Raw genomic sequence first — 21,552 nt, forward strand, 5'->3', positions numbered from 1 at the left:
AGCTCTCGCGTATTAAATCCCATCACCGCTGAAACATTTTCTGCAGCTTTTGAACCGAGGGTAGAGTTGAACTCTCATCCACACGCAGACCGTTTAGTTCAGTCGTTTCCCTCACACTGCTCCTCAGTTTTGAATGAAGAGGCTCCTATTAAAAAGGCGATATACCCCTTCTGTTAACTCATGCCACTGGTTAAATGAATCTATTTGTTGTTTCCGCTGTTAATGTCAGGGGGCAGACTGTGGGAATCCACTGAGCTTTAGGTTCGCCGACTTTATTAAAGAGACCTTTTAACTGAGCGAAACAACAGGGAAAAAGTTTAAAGGGCTTCTTATTTTGCCAATTTTATTTCAACTAGAAATCACAAACCCAAAGTCCTGTGTGACTTTAATAACACGGACAAACCTTGCCCGTAGTGATCTGCCTGATTTGATAAATTAGCATTTCAGTATTTCCCATCATTCTTTGTTAATAAGATCAGAAGTGTTAATGCCTATGTTGCCCTCTTTCTACTCATCCAAATTCGCCATCAACTCTCAGGCCATTTCCAAACAAGCCAGGACCTAACTGAGCTGGTGGGCAGAATAAAATCGTCCTGTTTATCTACATCTGAGCAAAAAAATGCTCAAGTCTAAAGGTCCATGCCTTTCTCTTGTATAAACATCTCCCTGCAATTTGATGGGTCTCACCTTATTTGTATTATGCAGCTGTACAGCGTTTTCTGAAAACAAGCAAACCCTGATCCAAATATCTACAGGCCCAAATCCAAGCTGGATAGGGTTTTTTTTAAGTCCTTGCCAAGCAGCTCACTGCTGTGTTGACTGCACACAAGAATTCAGATACATTCCAGGCAGGTTTCCGTCTGAGGCACTCCACCAAAACTCCTCTTCTCAGAGTCTCCAATGACATAATGACGTGTTCTGATGTGGGTAAGCATTCGACTTTGGTGCTGCTGGATCTTAAAGCTGCTTTATTTTCTTTTTTTACACTGTCGATCACAGAATCACGACTGAAAGGCTTGCACAGTGGGTGGGTTTCTGAAGAAGTGCCCTGGACAGGGTTTCCTCCCATCTCTCGGAGAGGAGTTTTGTCTTTGTTACTGCAGCTCTTTCCTCTGGTGTACCTCAGGGTTCTGTCTTGGGTCCTCTCCTATTTGCTTGATATTTGCCTACCAATGGTATCATTATAACAAAATCAGAGGTTATCCTTTTGATTTTATGTTGATGACATTCAGCTGTACGTCTTTCAAACCTTGCCAACACCTACATAAATTTGTTTTGTCACAACTTGAGCTGGAGATTATTATCGGTACTTCTGTTCAATCCTAGCTGGACTATTGTAATTCCCTTTTCACTCGTCTTGTCAAATCATGTCTGAATCTTGTACAAATGATCCAGAGCGCAGCTGCAGGGCAGATTCATTGGTTTAAAAAATAAATAACTTACATGTCTAATCTAAGGGTGATAATTGTTTATTTTCTAACATTTATCTTGTGTCTTATGGTTTATAGCTCTTGTATTTATTGTTTTTTTTTTGTATTTTAAGGTTTTGCTTTGTTGATGTCATTGCACCTACTATTTGGAATATGTGTAATACAGGAAGCACAATTGTTTTGTCGATGAAAGAAGCCCGATGCTACCACAGCCCTGATGATAAACATCAGCTGTATTGATATTTTCACACCTTGCTGAGTGCTGTCAGTAGTGTTGTTCTGGACAATTAATGTGCTGTAACTGCCAGTCTCAATAAAATGAGCTCCGATTCCACTTTACTTAATAATCAATTAAAAAAAAAAGGTTACACAAGAAACACCTTTTTCAGTCCTTATCATTTTAAGTGGCCGCCTCACTGCCTGCTACAAATACCACTGTCAACACTCTAATGACTTCAGATCTGATTGGTTGGAAAAAGAGAGAGGCAAAGATAACAGGCTTATCAGGGTGAGAAAAAGTGACACCAGACAGCTTCCTGGCCACTGGCCCAGCTCGGCTCCCGACTGCTACCATGGTTCGGGTTGTATTGGCTCTGTAGCCACCAGCTGAAGAGTTGTGCTCCACAGTTATTTTAAAATCAGGCTGCAACAGACATACAACTTAACAATTCAAGCAGTAATGGCTCACAATCTGTCTTACACATACACACATGCTCACAGGCTAACACACATTCGTGTGGCGTTAATCATTCCCAAGAGGCTGATGAAACTGAGACAGGTCATTTGTGTTGGCAGTGTTCATATACTGTACCTAATTAACTGCCCTTGTCTCCTCCCAATCTCACACATAGAAACAAATGATTTTTGCTTTTTTTAAACGCTCTGTGCACGCGTCACCTACCCTCCAACCATTTCTATATACATTCTGTCCTTTCCCTCCATCTCTCCCTGGTGAGAGTGTTGACAGTTAATTGTGAGTATATTTTAATGAGCTGGCCCAGAGACTATCTTCTCCCATCATTAGGAAAGGAAGACAGGGTACCAGTGTCAAGAAAGTGAAGGAAGGAAGGAGAGAAAAAGAGAAGGAGAAGAAAAGTGACTCAATCAGGACCGTGAGGAAGCTTTTAGAGACTGCTGGGGAGAGCAGAGCTCTGTGCCTCTGTTTGTTTATTTGTTAATGAGCTAATCAATACTAGAGGTGTGTAAACCCAGCGGTGGATCTGCTTCTGCTTACAGAGACACAACACTCCTAACACTTGTTTGTGTACAATATTCCTCTCTTGATTTTCCAATGGGTCTGACTCAAATAAATTTGCTCTACTGAAGTTTAAAGTTAAAATCACACACACACACTCTCTCACACTCACGCGCACACGCACACACACGCGCACACGCACACACACGCACACACCCCTCTCAATTAAAATCTGTTTATTTTAAACTAATGCACGTTTCAAAAAGATCACCTTTCTAAAACCTTAGATGAAATTAAAACAAATTAGTTTTCATTTAAAAATATGGCAAACAACATCTCTATACTGTCAGTCTGACTTTTTGGACTTTGTGTTTATCTGAATGATTAAATGAGCTAATGTTAATATTTACAAATGCAAGCCGCTCCTCCCTCTCCTTGAAACTTCTGCAAAGAAAAATTTTCAAATAGCAGCGAAGGTGTTTATCTCGCTGATTAGCAGAGACTCATAAATACGTAATCACTGATGCTAATCAGCCTTCTCACCTAGGGGTGAGCTAAAAATATAAATTACACACATGCCTGGCTTCACCTAAACACACAAACATTGGCTGTGTTTTCCCCCATCAAAATAATTCTGGCATGACAGCCTTTTTAACATAACATTGCATGAATCCATTATTAATTGAGAAACACCATTTCTCCACATAGACTCGCTATGACTAAGCAGCTTTTGCACTGCACTGGTTCTTGTTTGCGAAACTATAAAAAGAACCACACAGTTAGAGTCGACTCTGACACGCACAACTTTTGATCTCACACTACTCAAAGATTGGCTGTTCACAGAAACACACAGTTGAGCCTCTGACTCGCTTCTAGAACACTGATCAAAAAAAGACAGCATGGCATTGCCAATTTAACGAGATTCCTTTTGACTTTAAAGTGAAAAAATGAATTTAGTAGGCTATGTTTTTTTAATAATAAATGATGTGGAGGTGTATGTCTCCATTAACCATAAGACAAACTTTATGCAGCAATAAAAAAAACAGTCTACATATTCGCCATATGGTCATTTAGATGCATAGAAACATTCAAACACTTATTGTCAGAAGATTATGTCACAACAATATCAGTGGGATTAGTGTGGTTGTGTGTCTGTTGTGTGATAATGTAATGTACATTGCAGTGCTTTTCTAAATGTTAAGGGTTAGATAGCAGGTGCAATTCCCCAACTATAGAGATTCATCCACTAAGGACCATTAATGTCCCAGTACGTCACTGTGGGCCGATGCCAAAACACAATATGGTTTAAGCTTGTGAAATGGTTTTTCAACTCTATGGTAATTTCAGATTATGTGTGTTAACTTCCATTACAGATGTTTTACATACATTATGTACTACTGATATCACCAGATTAAAGACATGTTGAAAAGCGAGTTTGAATAAAGATGAAGAAATCATGTAAAGGACAGCGTGACATAATGAATGCATGAGGAAACGAGAGAGCAGGTTAAACCGCTTACACCGTGGGAGGGGGATTTGGGAGCCTCTGCTAGAAGGGGGGGACATTAGCAGGATTATCTGGCAACCCTGTTGCCGAGGTGAATAACATTAGAATCCTGTTTGTAAAGACGTCTATGCTTCCTGTCCACAATCCCTCATTTCCTCTCCACTTACTCCTGCCTCATCCTACAATTAGTCCACTTTATATTCTCCTGACGCAGATAATACTCACACACATGCCCAAAGATACATGTATATTGAATGCCTGTTCACGTGTTCCTCTGTGTGGTGGTTCTGTGTGTGTGTGTGTGTTTGTGTGTGCATGTGCACGGGGTAAGTGTCATATTCCATTAGTAGTACAGCCCTCCCTGCTCCCATAGGCCACCAGGCGTGTGTGTCATACACACTCAGACAGTGGAGAACACCCTGAATACTAATACCAGAGGTGTTAGCATCTTTGTTGTGCGTGAATGTGTGTGTGTGTGTGTGTCTTTTTACATCTGTATGCATGTGCACCCAGCGGAGTGGGGGGTGAGGGATGGGAGGTGCTGTGTGGTGTGACGGAGAGTGTTAAGATTGGAGTATGTGTGCAGTTATGCGCACTATGTGGGTATTACGACTGTGTGTGTCTGTGCTTGGGTGCATGTGTGTGTGTGTTGCATGGACGCAGTCTGAGGTTAATAAATATTGACAGTGAATTATCTCTTCTGGCAGGGCAGCAGTTGGTTCAATGGAGCCGATTGGACACACCAGCAGAGAAGGACACGTGTGCTTTCTCTCATGTGATTCATTATTCCAAATCCATCCAAGTGAGCCCTTGAGCAAAGCAAGGATCAGTTGCAATTGTCTACTACCTGACCACACCAGCCAGTTTGCCCTAAAGGTGTCTATTATCTTCCCAGTATAGATTCCTCCCTGGTTTCTTTCCATGCCCGAGGCCCACTATCCTAACACAACACAGCAAAAACATGGTGATCAGCTACCGCGACGCACTCTCTCTCTCTCTCTCTCTCGCTCTGCTATGTGAGTGCGTCGCAGAGGGAGCGAGATAATAACAAGAAGCAGATGAAGGGAGAGAAAGTGAGGCAGGATGGGGATGGAGAGACAAAGAGGTGAGTGCAAAGGGAGCACAACAGGATGCTTTCACTGTGAAGCTACTTAGGAAAAGGATTTGCTCAACAGCTCAGGGACAGAAGTACGCTTTTTATTTAGCCCATTAAATGAGTGTAAAGGGAGTGGTGATCGATTAATGCAGCCCAACCCTGTGACATTGCCCAGTCATCACTCCCTGCCTCTCTCTCTCTTGCACACACACACACATATATAAACACATATGGACCACAACCATTTCTTCACATATTCAATACACGCAGCAGGGAAGAGTCTCTGTCGGCCCAGTGTTCTTCTCACTGCATGGCCGGGCTGGGCACAGAGCTGTAACGTTGCCTAACGGTACATAAACATGATCATGGGAGTGGGACAGTAAAAAAAAAAGGGGATGGGGGAAGAAAAAAAAGCCTCAGGGAAGCAGCACTTACACGGATCCTGCAGTCTGTAGCAGCTCTGAAGTTTACAGTGTTCTCTTTATGAACTTCTGTGTTTGTGATAAGTGTGTATCGGCTCACAGAAACACACACTGCCAGTGGCCCACAGCTACCTGCAACCTGACAGCTGATCCCACTGAGAATGTAGGTGGAGGTGTATGTAAAGCTGGAACTACAGTGAATTCATTCCAGGAGCCTGGACATCCTGCATTTCCGTTGACACTGGTGTATATTTGACCGACTTGTCTTGAGGAAGGACGGGGACATATTGAACTTATTGACCAGCTCCCGCAGAGCGGGTGTGTGCTTCTACCTTCAGAACATGAGCGGTTTCCACCAATAACACAAAAAAAAAAATCGAACTCGCCTCAACTATAAGGCAACTAATAAGCTGAATTTGCACAAATGATGCCATGAGCACACATTTGCTTGCCGACTGGACTTTGTCTCATTATGCAAGATCCATAACCATCAGTATTTTAGTGTTTTTGTCCCTGTCTACTGTTGGGTATTTGTTTTTTACGTATTTATGATGGTTTGCTCAAGATTTGTTTAATTTCATATTACAAAGAAAATAAAAATATAGCATTATGTCCCCCCCCCCGATCAACCCACGCACCAGACCTGTGGCATCAAATTTAAGAAAGTAATATTGCACCACTGCCAGGGAGGAGAATCATAAATATAATTATCTGCTTCCATCTTTTCTACAATTGTCAATAAGGGCTGCAGAGTTGCACAGAACTTCAGAACAGACCCTTGAGGAGAGAACGTTGTCTTCTCTAGAGTGATGAATTGCACAACCTCTTTGATTCAATGTGAATACTTGAGGGGAGAGGACATTTCAATCCGTGTAGAAAGGATTGCCTGCTCAACAAAGTCCAGAAGGCCAGCATGGTGCACTTATGATTGTTTATAAATAAAGCTATGAGAGGGGATGGATCCATTTCCTGAGATTGGATCCTAAATTTGACTGAAAAATGCACTACAGTTTAACACATTCTTAATTTGATGTCTTTAAGACACACACATGTTAAAATATCATCTGGTCAAAGAGTGTATTTGTGTCCACAATTCTCGTCCCTAATTCAAAGTATACGCACCTTTTTGAAGAGCAGGGAGTCGTCCATGTGCTCTGAATACACTGAGGCGAGTCTGTACTGGTTCTCAGTGGTGATATCGATCTGATAGCCGGTCAGGACGTAGCAGACCGTGCGGAACTCCTGGATCTTTCTCTGGAACACCTCCTTCAGCCTCTGGTTCCTGAGCTCCGAGCTCTCCATCTGCTTACGTAAATCTGCCGCACAAACAGAGGTGGGACGAATAGTGTCAGTCAGACGTTCACACATCAAGTGTGAAAGTTGGGTTGGTTTTAATTTTTTACAACAGAGCTCTTAATGTTAATGTACACATGTGTAAATAAATGTACGCATTATGTGCAAGATTCTGCTACATGTGTAATATTTCTCCAGGGAGCTCCACATGTACACATTCATCCCCCCGAGCGCATTCAGCAGGGATGGACAACTCTTTATCAACTATCCACTCCCTGCAGCACTCCATCTGCTCACTCAGGGTCCACAAAACACCATAATGCTCAGAGTGGAGTGGTGACTAAAGCTGTCAGCCACGGACTCTCGCTGGGAGCAGAGAGAGCCAGGATGGGGCTCGACTTTCATTTGTTCAAAATCAATTTGCGATAATTACTTTAATTTGAAGGCCCTGATTTTGAGGAGGCAGGGAAATGAGTTTGTCCGTGAACACAAATAGTCATATGGAGGGAATTATTTACAATGATATCACTGCGGCAAGTGTTAAAAAGGGAAACACGTGCCTGTGCAACTGTGCATGAACATGATGTATCCTCGGAAAAGCTGAAATGAAGGAGAACAGAAGAACCGCAAAACGCCACATGATTCCATAATGGTACTGTTCACACTGTGACTCTTCAAACAACCTTCGATTAAAGTAATTCTCCTGGTTCTTCATTTTATGATCTCTCAATTGTTGTATTTTTGTGCTCAGATTTTCAGTTTTTATCTTTCAAGGCACTTTGTGTTTTGAAAGGTTGAAGGTTTTTTTGTGTGCAACTTGAACATTTGACCAAAGTTTCTGAGAGCTGAGGCTCATGTTTATCTCCACAGTAAAGGGCAAGCTGTTGTTCCATGTTCCAGAACGTTCCCCGTTCAATTCAAAAGGTCTCTGACCAGAACAATGGCCTAGGTTCTTCATATTCTAAAGGCAAACTCCAGAAAACCTACGAACCCAGTGTTCCAGACATGACAGTCATCAAAAGTAATTTACAGGATTTTAACACCAGGATAAAGAAAGGAGGACAGATTTAGTCACAATCAACAAACGTCCTCAGTGTTGTTTCTGCATGTAAATCACAGTAAATATGGCCTTTTCCCCATCATTTGAAAAACTGTTTGACCAGGGATGATATCAGGCTGTGTTAAAACTCCTGAAAAGCTTTTTACATTGATTAAAAGTCATTCCAGTGGCTCAAACACGGCTCTAGTTGGATAAAAACTATACTTAAACCAGTGACATCTCCATTACATTGTTCCATTACACAAACACACACCTTTCATATACCTGTCAGAGCAGTTAATTGTGACATTCGGTGGTGCCTGTTCATAGGACAGGCTTCTAGCCCTGCAATGATTGATTATTATTTCAAATCATCCCTCTTCTTTTCATACTTCCGAGCCCATTATATTTGTGTCTGTCAATATGAAACAAATAGATGGCTCCAAAGTCTGTCAGGGCATCTGCCTGCGAGTCTCCTGGGTAACCGGGCTCTTCTGGAGTGTCAGTCAACGATGATAAATACTGTTTCAAGACCTCGGAGTTGAGACAAGGCTGTCACTTGATGACAGCTATCAAGCTGCCCTGATGGAGGCTGTTAATTCTCACGTGACAGCAGGAACAAAGGGGCCAAGGAGCGTTATTGCCTTTACCATCACCAACAAGAACCTGTCCGACTAAGCTAATGTGTGTGTGTTGCTCTGCTAAATCCAAGTACAGGGTTAGAAGACTCTTAAACCACTGTCAAGTTTTGAGAAAGTCAGCGACTTCTGACTTTTGCTCTTAATTGGTCTCTACGGGTCTGAGCACTGTCTCTTGAAAGCTGTCAGGAACCATTCCACTGCTGAGGGAGCTTCTTATTTTTAGATGTTTGCCTTTTCTCTCTGCAACTTCAGCTGCTCCTCAAGTTTGTATTTGTATCCGATAAGAAATACAATACCATAGCAATAATTGCACCATTCGTTTACATTATCTCTTCATCTTGTCCTTTGAGCGTGGAGCAAATCCCATTTGACACAGAGAGAAAGATGGAACCCACCCTGAACAGGTCGCCATGTAGGGTCAACATAGGTAAACAATAACCTTTTACACTCATTCACACATGAGGGCAATCTAGAGGCCTCAAATGTGTTGGAACAATGGAAAGGAGTTGGAGTAGCTGGAAAAAAATCTGGTTCAACCCCAGAACTGTCGGAGGGAAAAAGTGCTTACCACTGTACCACTGTAACGCAGGCCATATTGGCTGTGATGTTCTTAAATATAAAGTTCTCAGTTGCCATTAGAAAGGGTCAGACCACAACCATCTTCACACTCTGCATCTTGAATAGCTGTGAGGCCATCGCTGTGGCCAGATCTGTCCAGACCTATAAAGCTGCCAAGGTACAATGTAAACTGCCTCTAAGATAGTTCCTTGTAGAGCAGCTCCAGGACCACATTTTGCCACGATGAGACACACACAGACACACAAGGTGAAAACAATACCAGCCAACACCGTCAGAACTGGTAATAAGAACTTGAATGAATAAGTAAAGTGTTTTTTCGCATCTGGAAAAAATAAATCTCTAAGAAATGAAGATGAAAAGAGAGATTACATTTCATTTTTTTCATTTGGTTGGTTGAGATGGTTATAGAAGTGAAAGTAGGGGTGGAGAATAACCTGGGAAGATTATTCCGTGAGTGATATGGTTTACTTCCTGGCTCAATCATGAAGACGGCAAAAAATGTTTTACTGAAATGAAATGGAGCCCTGGAGCAGGGAGACAGGTGAATGGAATGTTCAACCTCAATATGTTCAGTAATGCTTTCACTTCTCACTGCAGACGAACCCTCAGGATGCTTCCAACAAGGAGCAAAAAAATAAAAAGGAAAAACGACTTAATTCACAAAATGCAGTCATGTGCAAAGCTTGGAATAAGACGTCATGACAACAGCTAAATCCACTGGATTAATTTAATTTGAAAGTATAATGGAAGGATTTTTATTCTGGTGTAAAATTTAACTATATCTAAGACTAATTCCTGTCACTTCACCATAATTAAATTGCTGTTGTATTGGCTTAGCATTTTCATGAAACTGTAAAATATACTTACATCACGGCTTGAACTCTATTTCAAATGTTTTGCTGATTTTGAGGAGTGTGTGACTTGTGATATTAAATGTTTAAAAGTAATCTTCTACTTACACATAATGTTCCATTTTACATTTCTCTGGATGAAACATCTAGTGTCATAATCACAAACACTCAATTACCCACAATCCCTTGTTAGGCGAAGTGGCAGTAACAATTTCATTCCATATATTTAGTTATTCTTTTCCATAAAGGATAATATTCAAAAGATGTATTTCAGAAATGTAACTTTTCACACAAATGTTATGGAGAGGTTCGACCATTAGGAACAGTGGGGTTGATAGTTAATTTAGTCCAATACAGTACATGAAGTAAAACCTTTCTACATAAATTATCTCTGACACATTAGAATCATCCTGTGTTATTCCTCTGTGATACTTTTCCAGTCATTCCACTTATCTGGCCCTGGTCTGAGGATAAGAACAGATATCACACATTAGGTCTGAATTATCTGCTGCAGCTTGAGTGAGCGCGGCGGAAAAAGAAACTTAATCATTTTCACCTGAAAAAGACAGAAACTGAAAGAGAAATGGGTCAGAAGCTCACTGGCAAAACTTAAATGCTGGGTAAGATGACAGAGAGAAGACAAGAGTGGAAGGAGGTGAAAAAGTGAAAGTGAAGCACAGGAGATGGAAGACATGAAAGAGACTGGTTCGAGAGATAGAGAGAATGAGTCAGACTGAGACAGAGGAAGAGAGCGAGCACCGTGGTCCTCGGGAAGACAAATTAGCCGACAGATTCCCAGCACTGAACTGCCCTGATCTCCAATTAAATATTTAACCCCGTCATAACCACACGTCCTCCCTCTAAGGGTCTGTCCTATAATCACATCTGAGAGGTGAAACACCTTGTGGCCTTAAATACCAGTGAAGATATTTTCTATGTTTAGGAACTCAGCCACCATCAGGAGTGGGTTTCGCTCTTGATATACATTTAAAAACATGCAGTTAAATACATTTTTTTAAAAAGTAGAAAAATCATCAAATTACTTCTTCAAAGAAAACTTTGACCATCTTCTAACCTGACATGAACAGCTTTGGTAGATCTCAGGCATAAAGTGAGATATCTTATCAAATCAGATTTAAAAAACAGCAAGAATTAAGCTTGTTCATGTGCTTGTTTCCTTCATTATTACACTTTGTGTTGGTTGAGATTCATGGCCTCCACAAAGGAGTTATGTTTTCACCCCTGTTCCCACCCCTGTATGTCTGTCAACAGGATTACGCAAAACCTACTGAAACTTTCCTTATCTTTGAGAGAATGAGGTTAAGATGCATTTGTTGAGATTTCCCCCAATTTCCAATGAAATAGTGCACGTAACAGACACATCTATGCACCTGATATCTATGATTTCGTGCCATTTGCTGCAGCTTGATTGAATTTAAGGGACCGTTGGGCCTAGTCGGAGGAATATGTGCTCTACCGAGTGCCGTTCTAGTTTCTCCTGTAATATCTGCTCTGCAGTTAAACTCATCCGCAGCCCCTTTGTTCAGCTCCATTAAAAAGAAATGTAACGGTATTATAAATGTTACGGACGATGGAAAAGTCAATGCCACTATCCAACCCTGCTTCATTTATCATGAAGCCATTACAGGTTAAATGTACCAATTTAGGATGAGGGAACATGTCGGTGCGTGTTGTAACTCTTACCCAGCACCTCCTTCGATGGCGGTAAACTGAGGCCGATGCTGCTGCCGTGCAACCTGGAGTCGTCCTGAGACTGGGCCAAGGCGCCTCCCTCCTGCAGCGAGCGCACAAGTTCCCTGAGGTGAGTCACTTCCTCCTGAAGAGCCTCCACCTCCTGCTGGCGTTGCTGCTTGGCCACAGCAGTGGGATTCATCGTCAGGTGAAGAACTCTGGTTTTGACAGGATCGTAGTCTCCCTGAGACAAAAAGAGACGGAAAGACAAATACCGGACGTCCATTAGTTGTACAGGTTTGAGTTCATGGACTCAAAATACAATCTTCTTGTCCAAACTCTTATTATAATAAAAGCAAACTTCTGAAAAGAATATAAGAGTAGTGTGGGCTTTTATCAAGCAGTGTCTAAAAGGCTGGCTTCGACCAAAAGCTCTTAAGTAATCATGCTCCAAAACGTCAAATTATATGTTCAAACCAGCATTAGTTGACGGAAGGCAGGTGGACAAATGTCTCTGAGAACTGGGAATGGTTAAGTGTGTGAGTGTTACCGATTACAAAAGACATTTCACAAGAAAAGCTTTGGTTTAATAGCGTAAATCGGTGAAGCACAGCCTCGCTATTAAATCCAGATGGTGCCACAGTCATGAGAAAAAGTTTGCAAGTTAAAGTTATTAGCTTCCTTCTCCTGCTTAAGAAAAGTTACTTCATTTTCAACTTCTACAGATATTTATTTAGTGTCACCTCCGACTGCTCTGCTTTACATCGCCTGCCAAGATCGACTCTACAGAGGCGACAGGATAAAACAGTGAAGCTATAAGAGTCAGGCTGCCAACTTGCTTTATTTCCCAGAATGCTCTTTGCAGTGACAAACTGTACGCGGCACATGAAGCTCATCTGATCTTGTTCTTCAATGGAAATAAAATTGTCAGAATAAGACGTGTGACTCTTTCCCAGCTGGCGTCAACATTTCCATTTAATATGAAGCATGGATTCATTTCCTGTTGTCTCTGAAACTTGGAAACAAGATGTACCAAATGTTTCATGAGCTCAGAAGTTCGACATAAAAACTGTCAAAGTGACACTCAGAAGGGATTAATAAATGTTTCATGGTATATTGATGCCATATATTGAGACCAATGTGATTTAACTGTGAGAGTGGATCAATCAAACAGACTAATACAACATTACATAACATATAAGGAGTGGGAAATACACATGGATGATAGCAACAAGAGAACTCTCTGAATTGGAAGCTAATACCAAAGGAAAAATGAGACCGAGGTTTCCAGGAAACATGTTTTCCTTCTTTTATGATTTTGTTTTCTTCAGAGTCTATAAGGTCCGGGTAAATCTGAGCCCATCTTGGCTTAATACAAATATAAGAAGCTGAACACAGACTGGAACACGAATACACACCTATCCGAGCTCTTGATTACTGGCTAAATTAGATTCTATATGCCCCCGAGCGGCGGTTGCAAAATATAAAACTACAGACGGGGGGGAGGGAGCAGCAGTCAGGGAGAGAGGGGGATACGGGAGATGGGAAATGTGACCGACACAGAAGAGAACACAGTGAAAAACAGAGGGTGGATGGCTATCGTTGCCTTCGGGGGAGGGAAAGAGCAACGGAGACAGGAGAAAAAAAAACGCCTCACGCGCTTATAAATAATGCTTTGAATAATTTAAAAGGGGGAACAGAGGGATTGAGCTTTCCCAAAATGAGGAGCAGAGAACGTGTGTATATTTATATCAAACCATTTCAACTGGACCGCACACACACACACACACACACACGTCATAGCCAAATGCAATCCAGAGTTCTTTTTTCTCGCAGCATAAAAATCTTTTTGAAGTTCAGCATCTGAGTTTATTCGAGGATGCGTCAGGATGTGTGTTTTGATCAGCGGCGAGAGAAAGTGGAAGGGAGAGCCAGATATTGTGAGACAGATATGTAGATTGGAGCTGTAAACCCTGGCACAGGCACAGAGTAGAGTCCTCAAAACGCAGCCAATAGCTATGTTCTGTCAAGAAGTGGAAACTCTCTCAAACAAGCGTCCGAGAAATTTGGTCAGGCTAATGAAAATTATCATTATTTGGCAGAGGGATTCATATTTCACTTGTGGGAAAGCCTGGACTGTGCCAAGGGGCGACGCTTTAATTGACTGCTCAGCCACAAAAACAAAAAAGAGATTTATATCTATTTGGACTCCGAGCACATCGCTTTCAGAGCGAGCCAAGAAATGGCATAATCATTTATTAATTGATCAACCGTCGTCATGAACTGGGCTGAAAGAAGAATGTGGAAGAAGGCCTTACTCTTCATCCAATTCACTTTCCGAGTTGAATACCACAGACTACAAATAAGTGAATTGATTAGAAAACACAAAACTGAAAGATTCACACGGGGGGATGATCAATTGCAAGATGGAGAAAGTCTAATTACCTCCCACGGTACCTTTACCGTAAGTAATTTGAGAAAGTGCTGCATTATATAGTGATAAATCATAACTTAGTTCCCTGCTGCTTCAACAGCCAAATGCCAACTTTCAAAGTGGATGTAAGCAAACTGCTTATTAGAGTGTTTCAGCTGGCCTATTTCAGTGTGCGTGTACATTTACATGCATATACAGCCCGTTCTTCCACAGTATTTACAGTGAAGCGAGGATGGAGTGCCATTCCAAGTGCCTGAGGCCACATATCTCTTATTCATAGAACAACAATAAAAACACGTCTCATACCAAGGAGCAGTCTGTTCCGAAAGAAAAGCGCAAGAGACAGGAAAAGGGAACCACAGAGCAAGAGGATGAGAGAGGGAGAGAGGAGAAGAGTATATAAGAAGGAGGGCCGATCGAAAATCCAGGCAACAACATCTGCCTTTAACACAAACCTCCACCTCTGTACTCGACACAGCACAGACCACAGGGGACACATGAGTCACTGATGGAGCAGGTGACAAAGTGATGGTGAGTGAGTGTGCATGAGCGTGAGAGCAGAGGGGCACCAACCAAAAGTAAAGGAAAACCACACACACACACACACTAACACACACCCTTAAACTACTGAACTGATAAAGCGAGGTTGACTGGAGACACAGAGGAGACACTGGAGCGGCAAACCTCTTTCACTTAGTCATATTATCAAAAAACAGAATGGAGCTAATTTCCTTAATGGCTTTTAAAGGCTCACTGTTTTCAAAATAAATTGTCTATCACAGTTGCATTTACAGGTTAAGTTCAAATTATAATTACACATGTTCTTTTCTGGAGGTCAAACAACGTTCTCTTCTATTGCTGAGCCTTACTCTTAAATAATGAACAGAAAAGTGCATGTGCAGATAAGACATTTTGGAAATAAAATGTCCTCACTATTTATCCCATTTAATCCAATTCGACATTTGTCGGAAAATGTCATAATTAGCACATAAGTTCTTGAAGAATAGCCGACATTGACCTGACTTTGACTTTTGACCATCTAATCTAACTGCGTCCCATTAATTACTCATTTGTCCTGCCAGGGTTCCATCATGAAACTCTCACATATAATGAATCCAACTCTTTTAGTGCCATCGCTTCATTGTAGAAGTGTGTAGACTTATTCCTCTCACACTCTCTCCATCAGCAGCACCAGGAGGAATTCCACCACGTCTGTAGGTTGTCAAAACATAACATTTTTAAAAGTTAGACCATCCCTGGAGGCATCAAGACCCAGTCAGTTTCATATGTAGCTGTGTGTGTTCCCGAGGGGGGGGGGGGGGGGGGAGTGCAGCTCTCGACGGGCAGGCAGATGTATGTTTGTACCCGTCACTCATGCTCAGTTGTGCGTGAGAGCAAACTGCAAGCTCTGCACCAGCTCCATTAACATGTTAACGAATCAACTGTGGCCTTACCGATCGGAAAAGTGCATCAAGCAATGTACTGCAAGAAATAACATATTAGTTACTTACTTGTGTGATGGTAAGTTTTTAACAATCACCAGTAGAAATGCTGCACAGGCCTTTTTGGATATGGGCTGGCTATGAGAGACACAGCCGTTGTTTAGCAGAAACTTTACCCCTCGTCTCTAAGGCATTGAGAAACCCATGGATTTATAAGGGTAGTTAGACACAAGCTTGTTTCCTTTTCAATATCTGCAGCAAGATGCAGCACAGTTTTCCTGACAGAGTCACATAAACAGCCCGGGCAGGTCCCTGGTGGAAGGTACACATAAGCCAAATGGAACCTGAAATCTCTAGATGGAGTTAGGAGTAGCTGGAGTGGAGCAGAATCCACTTCACACTGAGAATGGTATGTTTGCTAATGGTCTTATCGCTCTTAGGGACACAAGTAACTGGTGTCCTTTGCTGAAATCCTCGTTGAGCTTAAATACACGTGCAAACTGTGCTGATGTTGTTTTAAAGAGCAGAACTAAATCACCAAGATCCACAGCTCAGCATGGGTTCATCATGTCTCGGACAAAAGCGGAAAAATGCTGCAAGGTCCCCTTCAGATTCCCTTGTGTAAAATAATCTGTTTATGGCAAGTTGCATGGAAATATCACTAAAGCTGCTCTCCGAAATACACTGAACTCCGCAGCTCCTCCGTATCTTCTCCAGAGGTGCGTGTGTGAGTCTAGTTCTCTGGGTTTTACAGGCAGGACATGTCTGACGAGGGCTTATCATGTCACTGCAGCCAGCACCAAGGATTTCTTACGCTACATCTTTGCTGAGCACTCTCGTGTCCTTGTCTTTGGTTCACTGTATGAGCGATCACAAAGCGATAGCTGAATCCTAAAAGGTACTAAAGGGTCTGGAGACATTTCAGTGTCTCTGTGCCTTGTGTAAAACAGCAGACAAGGGGATGCTCTCCTGACACTCCCCCTCCGTGGTTTAGGGCCAGCTGGTAGAGACGGGGATAGTTTTTAGACCATGTAGCATTAACTCTCTAGTAGGTTCCGCTACACAGAGCCTCGAGCCTCTGGGGTTGTTAATGGATAGGAGGAGGAGGTGGTGGTGCCCAGAGAGCATGAAGGCAGCAAGCATTCTCCATGGGACACTGAGCTCCAAGGTCTTAGCGTTGCATCTTTACACCATGGAGATGAGAGCAGTGACGAAGACTCCCCAAGAAGAAGTGGAGTGTGAAAACTGCCACCCTCCTCTCCATCAGACAGGTCAGGCCCAATGAAGATCTCACCTGTCAAAACCCCTGGAGTGACCTTCCAAGTGATAGGGCTGGCAATTGTACTGTTTTTTGTGGTTTTACCAGCCACAGAAATGTTTTCTACATTTCATAACCCAACAGGAAATAGCTGTAGTTTACATGTACGGAGGTATAACGACTTTGAAAGATGTAGAGGAGGAGATTTTTTACAATGTTCACATTTTAGCGAAAACATTTTCCAGGATGAAAGAGTCCATACAAAGTCTTGACGTAGAAGCAAAGACTACTTCCATGATCGTTAAAACCTGTTCCACTATAACTGTCATAAGTAGCATTTATCTCTCAAATTGCATCTTACACCGAGCAGACTGCACTCTACTCTGATGTCTCGAATCATTTCGCTGATTTATTCAAATAAAAACCGAGCGGCACTGCCATCATCTCTTCTGCTCAAAATGCAGAGAGCGGTATTTCCATGTTATTGAGAAAGTCTCTATCAAAAATAACCTTGAGGTGCCGTACCTGTAACGGAGAGGGAGAGGGGGAAGGTAGAGGATGGTGGGAAAGAAGCCCAGTTAACGGGATATAATGAAAAGTCATGGTATAGTAACCTGATGGTGATAAAGGATTGGTTCAAATAAGTTTGGTCTATTTTGATTGACACTTTTAACCACACAACTTGTGGAGGAGACTTTGGTTTCCACTTGTTGGACTGGTGCCTTTTTGGAAATCCTCCATTCCCATTACACAACAGCCTCACGTTTACAAGGATTTGGAACCAAGGCAAACATTTCAAAACAATTAAGAGACTAAAAAGAGGCAAGGAAGGGAAGGAAGACTGGGCTTTTCTATGACAAATAATATTTTGATTAAAAAGTTATTTGTTATTTTTGTTAAAAAAGTCATAAGATGTAATTGGCAAAACAGTGAAAATATCCTTAGCTGATAAAAAACAGATCAATATCAGTGCCAGTCCAGGCAGATTTAAATGGATTTTCTATCAGCTAAAATAACACTGATCAAAAGGTCCTCTTTTCATCTCTGCACTCAGCTGTGTTCTGACCTCCTCAGACTATTGGTGTTGCAGCTACTCTCCTTCACTAAAGAAAAAGCCAGACTCCAGTGTGCAGCAGGCTGAATAGACCAGTGGAAATGACCATATGTGATGTGAAATACTGTCTGTTTGGGTACAGCAGTGAGGGACTATGAGTTCAGACATTAAGATTAGAAAAACACACAGAGATTCACTGAGCTCGATCCCCAACAGCCATTAACAAACCAGAGTAAAAGAGATTTCAGCAGCTTCTGGTGTTTAACTGGTGCTGACTCTTGCTTCTGCTGGTTAATGTGATAAACGTCACCAGCTGTAGCAACGTCATAAGTATTCATACTGTGCCTAGCTTGATAACAGGTTGAAATTACACATGTCTGTTGCTGGGTTTTTTTCCGTTTTCTGCACACTGCTGTACATAATATATATTACCAATGACAATCATAATAGCAATTTCATTATTTATCAATTTATTAGCTTATAAGCGTTAATAACTTATAAATAAATTATGATTTTCTAATGATGTCATTAAATCTCAAGTGCACGTCTTGAACACATGTTGAGTCGTCACAATAAAATCCAAGCACAGACAGGGTCGCCTCAATAAAGTTGGTTTATTAAAGTGTTGGCTGCCACTAGGTGTTGTTCTGTAGTTGTGTTGGCTCGAGTGTCAACTGCTGGCAGTCAAGCTGATCTGTCCATCTGCCCAACAGTATGAGGAGCAAAATTATCTTGGCTTTACTTTCCACATAGCCATAAAAAGCCATACTCACTATTAACTTTATAGTTTTAGCCTCACTGCTAAAGCCAAAAAGAAAAAGAAAATCTGCCTATTGGCCTCAAGGGTTAACTTGCAGGACTTAAATATATATTTTATGTTTTCAGTATCCAATACTACGACACAAGATAGAACTTTAATATCGTTAAAACTGACACAACTATTCAAGCCTCTATGTTTCACTACTAGGGGTGCATAGGTAAACCAAATAATAATTTAGCCATGGGGGCTAAATAATTTAATACTGTAGTATCAATAAGCACCCACGTTACGGGTTCTGCTCTCGGAAAATAGGAAATTAGGAAAATTGATTTTCTATTTATTACGGTGCACGTTTTATTTCAGCAACTCTGTTTCTGATTAAGGCATTAATCTATGATGCATTCTTCCTGTTCTCCAGTCTAAGTAAAACTAACCGTAACCACGATCAATTCATGCTTAACCCTAAATCAGGACCTGGCCTTATTGGGACCAGCCTTTGGTGCCAATGATGTATACTGGTCCTGAAAAGATCAAGAGTCCTGACAAGAGTCTTTATACTTGAAAAGGTCCTTAAAAACATACACACTGCTCCAATGGACAGTGGTGGAGAGAAATAAACATTGTGGTTCCACCTTTACTGGTGTCAACGCCAATATAGGTAGCACGTTCCATCACACACCTGTGGAGAAATGCAGTTTCACAGTGGCTACCTCGAAATTCATCTTTGCTCACCCAAAGTAAATTATACAGAGTGTTTCCAGCCAGAGGCAACACAGAGAGGAGTTCACTAAGATATATACGAACATGGGTTGATTATTAAAAATGAACATTAACTAGAAGATTTTTCTGTTAAAAAGTATTCTAAAAAAGAACCAATATATTAACCACTGAAGTACTGCCTCCATAAGCAGTATTCGAGAGAGTACTACCGTTAAATCTTAGAATACAATACTACCACAACTTACATGAGGAAAAGAAAAACTTCACTTGGCTTCAGAAATATCACATTCAGGATGGAATTGCAATAGCATCTCATCTAGCCCTATGTCTCTTCTTATTTAAAAATAATGTCTAAACATAAGGTTGCTTGTTATGGCCTTACCCAAGCAGGCACACGCGCAACAGAGCGTCTACATTGATGCAACCTCTTGCAACAGCAGCAATTATCTTTGTCTAGACACGTGACAGTGACAGCAAGAGCACAAAGACAAAGTACAGCAGTGTCTCCCACCATTGTAGCTGTTTGAAAAGAAAGCAACAAGAGGGGAGGTTGTAGGTTATGGATTGTTAAGAAACAACTGATTCTCACTCTTTACGAGGTTAACATAAAAACTGCCTCAATTCAAGTGTATTTTCCTGAAAGCTTGATGATGCTGTCGAGTCTAACCAGAGAGAAAACAAGCTCCAAACCACAGAGGGGCTACTTAAAAATAAAAAGCAGAGCACACGTGGTAGAGGAAGAACAGCTCTCGACAGGCTCTGAAAGCCGGCCTGCAAACAAGCATTTTCTTATTAATGACAGGATTGAATTGAATTTAGCAGGCTCTCAGAAATGGCCTTGTCAGACACATGTGGAACAGTTTCACCTCGAACCACTCATACAAATTCAATAAAACAATCACCCAGACACATTCTGTTCAAATCCCAAAGCGTCTCCGTTTACGTTTTGCTACTCAAGTGATAACAGGTATAATACCATTAGATTGACTGCGCTGAACAACGAAAGGTGATACACAGGATACAATGGGTTTACGATTCTGTCATCATCAATAATGAATGTTTGGAAGAAACTGTCGATTCCAGGAGCTTTGCAAATAGAAAGACTAAGGCTTCGCAATTTCAAGAAGAAGTCAGCAGGCTGCCGGGCACTTTTCCTGTCATGCCCCATTAGGAACAACCTCCCTGCTGACATCAGACTGTCTGCCTCCGCTGAGGCGTTTAAATCCAAACTTAAAACTCATCTTTCTGCCTTAACTATCGCTTATTGGCTTATCGGTTAATTACTAAAGGCCTGTTAGACATTACGCCTTGTGGTACTGTACAGTCCATGGTGTCCTGCTAACAGCACTCTAAACTTTCTGATAATTACGGCATATCTCTAACCCTCTGTTTGTTTTTATTCCCTTAAGCACATGAGCATCCAGACTGTGTGACCATCTCTCCCTCTCTATCCCCTATTTTCTACTCTCCGTGCTAAAGCCATTGGTCGTCCTGGGACCTCTCTCCCTCCCTGCAGCTGTTAGTGATGCATTCCAGATGTTTTGCATCAGGCTCTTCGTCCTCCAGGAGTCCTATTCTCCTCATCATCTCTCTTTTGCTGTGTGTGTCTGTCCTTTTCCCAGATGTGAGAATGATGTGATTGATTTTGCCTGTGATCAATGTCTGGAGAATTAGGTCTGAAAATAGTCCTTTCACACATGCAGAAGACAGCAGGAGATTTTCTGTGTGAATCTCATTCACACCTTCGGGAATTACTCTAATTTGTTTTGATAAAATGTACCAACACACCCACTGGTCCACAGTGAAGTCTGCAGATAAAGACAAGCTCAATAAAAACTGAGGACATTACACAGACTTAAGGGGGCTGGCATGGTAGGATCTGTTTAATGCCCGGTCAACAAATTCAGACAATAGCGTTTAATGATAATGTCAAGAAAGTCAATAGTTCTAGTCCATGTGTGAGAGTCTGTCCTATTTCCAGGTCTTTATGGTGGAGGGGGGGGCTTGTGTGGCTGAGTGGCCATCTGTTGACAAGTGCTTGTTGTCCTACCAGATTTCTGCTTCTTCAAATAAATACACCTGAAGCTGTAACTTCAACCTGCATCTTTCTCAAGGAGAGGAATCATTAAGTAGCATGAT

General features: G+C 41.7%; 1 protein-coding gene across 2 annotated transcripts in view; it reads right to left on the reverse strand.

The window, feature by feature from the left end:
* The window catches only part of mad1l1 (mitotic arrest deficient 1 like 1), a 52,087-nt gene that overhangs the window by 10,887 nt on the left and 19,648 nt on the right, over positions 1 to 21,552 (reverse strand). For both annotated transcript variants that reach the window (XM_062388528.1, XM_062388527.1), the window contains exons 16-17: positions 11,758 to 11,989; positions 6,773 to 6,966 (exon numbers count right to left, since the gene is read on the reverse strand). In XM_062388528.1, coding sequence (XP_062244512.1) covers positions 6,773 to 6,966; positions 11,758 to 11,989 — 426 coding nt within the window. The remainder of the gene's footprint in view (positions 1 to 6,772; positions 6,967 to 11,757; positions 11,990 to 21,552) is intronic.

The sequence above is a fragment of the Platichthys flesus genome, chromosome 5 (assembly GCF_949316205.1).
Source record: "Platichthys flesus chromosome 5, fPlaFle2.1, whole genome shotgun sequence".
Lineage (NCBI taxonomy): Eukaryota > Metazoa > Chordata > Actinopteri > Pleuronectiformes > Pleuronectidae > Platichthys > Platichthys flesus.